Source organism: Agrilus planipennis, unplaced genomic scaffold (assembly GCF_000699045.2).
Source record: "Agrilus planipennis isolate EAB-ADULT unplaced genomic scaffold, Apla_2.0 scaffold90, whole genome shotgun sequence".
In the NCBI taxonomy this organism is placed as follows: Eukaryota; Metazoa; Arthropoda; class Insecta; order Coleoptera; family Buprestidae; genus Agrilus; species Agrilus planipennis.
In genome coordinates, this window is record NW_020438865.1 from 287309 (window position 1) to 291300 (window position 3992).

The window sequence follows — 3992 nt, forward strand, 5'->3', positions numbered from 1 at the left end:
CCGCTAATTATTATCCCAAGCTATATTTATTATAACCATATATATAATAGTAGCAATAATAGTATTACACCATTTACTTTAAGTATGTACATACTGCAGCTGAGTTTGTAGATATTGCACTATTGTAATTATAAAATTATCTTCTCTATATCATTTTTAGTATAGGTACGGAAATATTGAACTAAAATTCCTTGTGAAACGTGCAATATAAATTAGAAAATATACTACACAATTACATCCTAAGAAAATTTGACTAACGAAAACAGATTTCATTGCATTAATGCAATATGCTCAAACCCCGCTAATAATATAATTATCATAAAACAACACATTCCTACAATTCAATTCAAACATTCATTATGCTTAATCATCCCTATATGGCACATGATGTATAGACAAAAGCCACACTGAGCCAATAGTTTTTCAAGTTGCTTTTATTATGCAATAATCGTCCATATTAATTTTGTGTGTGTTCTTTCTTTACTTGTTCGGAATTCACAAAAACACGCTATAATCTACAATGGCACGTTACAAAAAACATTTTTACTATACAGGGTGTAGTTTTTATTTTACGTATAAATGTAATTCTTTTGCTAATATTATAGCAGGCTCAGCATGGCTCATTTGAAACAAAATCTTACACGTATAGAATTACGTAGAATATAATAAGTATATAAAAATTGAGAATCAGAATTCATAAAGTANAATATCAGTTTTACAGATAAAACGTAATAAAGTATAAAAAACCTCATATACCTTTAATTAACAACTGTATCAATCAAATTAAAAATAAACTAACTACAGTTATTCTAAATGAAATTTAATTTTTAGTTAAGTATAAAAATGTTCCTTAAATTACTTTTTTTGCAGAACTTGATAGAGTTACAACTCAAAAGTTGTATTTATGTGTTAATTGGAATGAAAACGAGTAATTACGTCAAATTATAACAGTTATTATTTCTGCTTATAAATGAAGTTAATTAAATCACAGTGTTTTATATAAAATAGCCTCTACTTATTAAATATTAGTTTAAATTTACAAGGTGACTCTTATTTGTAAGTTTTGATATGACGGTTGGAGTGTATGTTACATTAATGAGAAACACGAGTGATTGATTATTATTTATCGTATGCAAAAATACTCTTATAATTTTTAGTATCACTTATCTACAAAATATTGTTACACATCTTTGTAAAAAATTGACGTTCTTATTATTCTTACAGTATAAAAATATACAATTTAAATGAAGATTTAACGCAATAAAAAACTACAAAATAGGCAACAATAAATATAAAGCATTTAGTTATGTTCACTTGCACTGCATTTATCAAATGAGTTTTGTAAGAAAACGATATCACTTAGAACTCACCAATCTTTAAATGTGTTCAACACTGCTATTTTTTTTGTCCATAATTAAGAATTTATTTGTCTTTTGTTTCCTTTGAATTTGTTATTTTCTTATACTATTATAAAAAATAGAATACGGGTAATGCTATGTTTCCAGAGGAGCCTTAGAATTTTGGCTATTGTTATCAGATACTAGTTTCTTTTCAGAGGTATTTACTTGAACATTTGGTGATGAACTTCTATCTCTCCCATCCTGATCTTCTAAAAACCTGTCCATAAAGTCAGTAAGACCTGGATGCAACGTATATTTTTTTTTCTCTAATCTAGTTTTATTTGCAAATATATCATGTCTTTCAGATTTTTTCCACAAGTAATAGAACTGTACCAGTTCACCCACTGACCTAGTTCGAACCTGTAATCACATCAGAGAAAAAATTATAGCAAAGTCATAACATGTCATTGGTTTTAGGCTTCTTGGCAGTCAGACAAGCCTGAAAATTAATAGCAGATTCGACAACGGCTGCGAATGCCTTACACAATTTATCAATGTACCTTATTTTGTTGAATTAAATGGAAATTCTTTCCAAAACAACGAACACCTGACTCGAAATTTTTACATTCTTCTTCTGACCAAAGGCTCATATTTTCTGAAGAAGGCATAACATTAATTCGAATTCGTCTTAAGGCCTCTTCGACATTTTGACCACATTGTTGGAGCAAGTATAAGGCCTGTTCGTCATCACGAACTTGTGTACCCATTGGGATAAGAGGTTTATTTAAAGATGAGGCTCTCCTTAAGAAATCTTCTACAACTTCCTCTGATAAAGAATTTGGATCCCACAAAAGTTTATCTTCATTCTCATATGGCAAAGCATCATCATAATGACACAGTCCTTCAGGTATTTGTGCTTGGTAATCACTTCCCACCATAATAGTCTATATAACAAATAAACTATACAAATATGATAGAATGTAATAAATAATGTTTTACAAGTATTTTGTTTCACATGCATGCTTAATAAATAACAACATTAATTTGTTGTGTAAAAAACGTCAATTACTTATTTTCATGCTAAAGAATCACAATTAATGGCAATGAAATGAAAAATGAGAAGAAATGTGTTGCACACATAAAATGTACTAAACAACTAAAATATGCATTGCAATAACATGCACTCTGAAACATTATAGTCAGTACATCTTACATGCAAAAAAAACTGTGACACATGATAATGAATATGAACAGACTAGTAAAACACTCTCAACACTTATAGTAATAAATGATGGGATGAATAACCTTATTAACCTTTCGCCACTCATCTTCATCTGGAGTATAGTCATAATCTTCATCTTCTTCTTCACTTACACGTGAGACTGCTAATAAAAAAAATAACAATTACTATTAACAAAAAAATAAATACACCACTCCAAATTACTATTACTAACATCTTAGCAATCTGGAAGCATCTTGATCATTATCAGGAATATTTTCATACAATGTATGAAGTTTTGATTCTGATTCTGGGGGATCCAGTGATTCACTTTCTTGTTCTTCCATAGTTTCACTTACATCCTGTTCATCTTCTTCTGGACTACCATTTTCTTGAATATCTCTGTATCCATACATTGCTAATAACTCCTCTAAGGGCATATTACTCTCCTTAAAATTAAGCAGAATAAAGTAAATATTTAAAGCTCTTAATCTCCTAAAAGATTAGTTACGTACTTTTTGCAAGTTAGAAAGTTCTGCAACAGGATCTTCTGCTTCTCCTGCAGCAAGAGCTTCTTCTTCTTCTAGAGTCCTTTCGTCATCAAAATCATTTACTAACATATCAATAGACGGATCAAATAATTTATCTTTGTTAGCAGAAGCTGTTTCTGTGTCATCTTTTTTCACAGTGACAACGTCTGCCATGTTACAACACTTTAAACATAACTCTCATAGCAGATGTGCTATCAACAGAGTACCATCTACACAGAAATTGTAATTTTATATTTTTGTTATGCACACATCAAAACTTTAAAAATATATTGGAAAACGCCTTCAGATATCTTCATACGTTTCTATAAAAATACATCTTTCTTCCTTTCGTAACATTTCGTTATTAAACAAAAGAAGTGAGGTTATAAGAATGAAAAATTAGCGCGCCATTTTACAATTACTTACTGGAGGCGCTAAAAATAATTATGTTACAGAACATGCACAATATATTCTTTCACTAATTTTTAAATAAAATTGGTTAACAGACAACACTAAATTATTCCACTTTTTAAAGAACATCAAAGTTTACAAACAACTTCATAAATGGTCACGTGACATTATGGATTTCATAGACAAATGGATGCATTATGGATTTTAAACATCATTGAACATGTTATAGGTTCTATCATAGATGAGGGTTCTATAAAAGATATATTCTATAGATCTTGACTCATAGATCAGATCTTTTTGTTCAAATTTAGACCACGGAGTTATTATCATTATTTAGCATATGTAAATTTATATCTTTATATATATATCTTCCGGGAATTCCCTCTGCTGACTTAAAATCTATGCTTGAAACAATAATTGACGAACATCTTTCGTCTAATGCTATTGTTTATAGATTTAAAGTTTAACAATAGAAATAAAAACAACAAATCA

At 29.2% G+C, this 3992-nt stretch overlaps 1 protein-coding gene across 3 annotated transcripts; it reads right to left on the reverse strand.

Annotated features, from left to right (window-relative positions):
* Nucleotides 1–737: 737 nt before the first annotated feature.
* Nucleotides 738–3675, reverse strand: LOC108737284 (mesoderm induction early response protein 1-like). 3 transcript variants are annotated; one of them, XM_025975611.1, is made up of 6 exons: nt 3516–3675; nt 3075–3319; nt 2795–3008; nt 2646–2725; nt 1901–2284; nt 738–1760 (listed from the first exon to the last, which is right to left on the reverse strand). In XM_025975611.1, exons 2-6 carry the CDS (start codon nt 3261–3263, stop codon nt 1494–1496), a joined length of 1134 nt encoding a protein of 377 aa, XP_025831396.1. In that variant the 5' UTR covers nt 3264–3319; nt 3516–3675; the 3' UTR covers nt 738–1493. The 3 variants fall into 3 exon arrangements, with proteins under 3 accessions (XP_025831396.1, XP_025831395.1, XP_018325534.2); XM_025975610.1 differs by having other exon boundaries at nt 3075–3675; XM_018470032.2 differs by having other exon boundaries at nt 739–1760; nt 2655–2725; nt 3075–3675.
* Between the last annotated feature and the right edge of the window lie 317 nt (nt 3676–3992).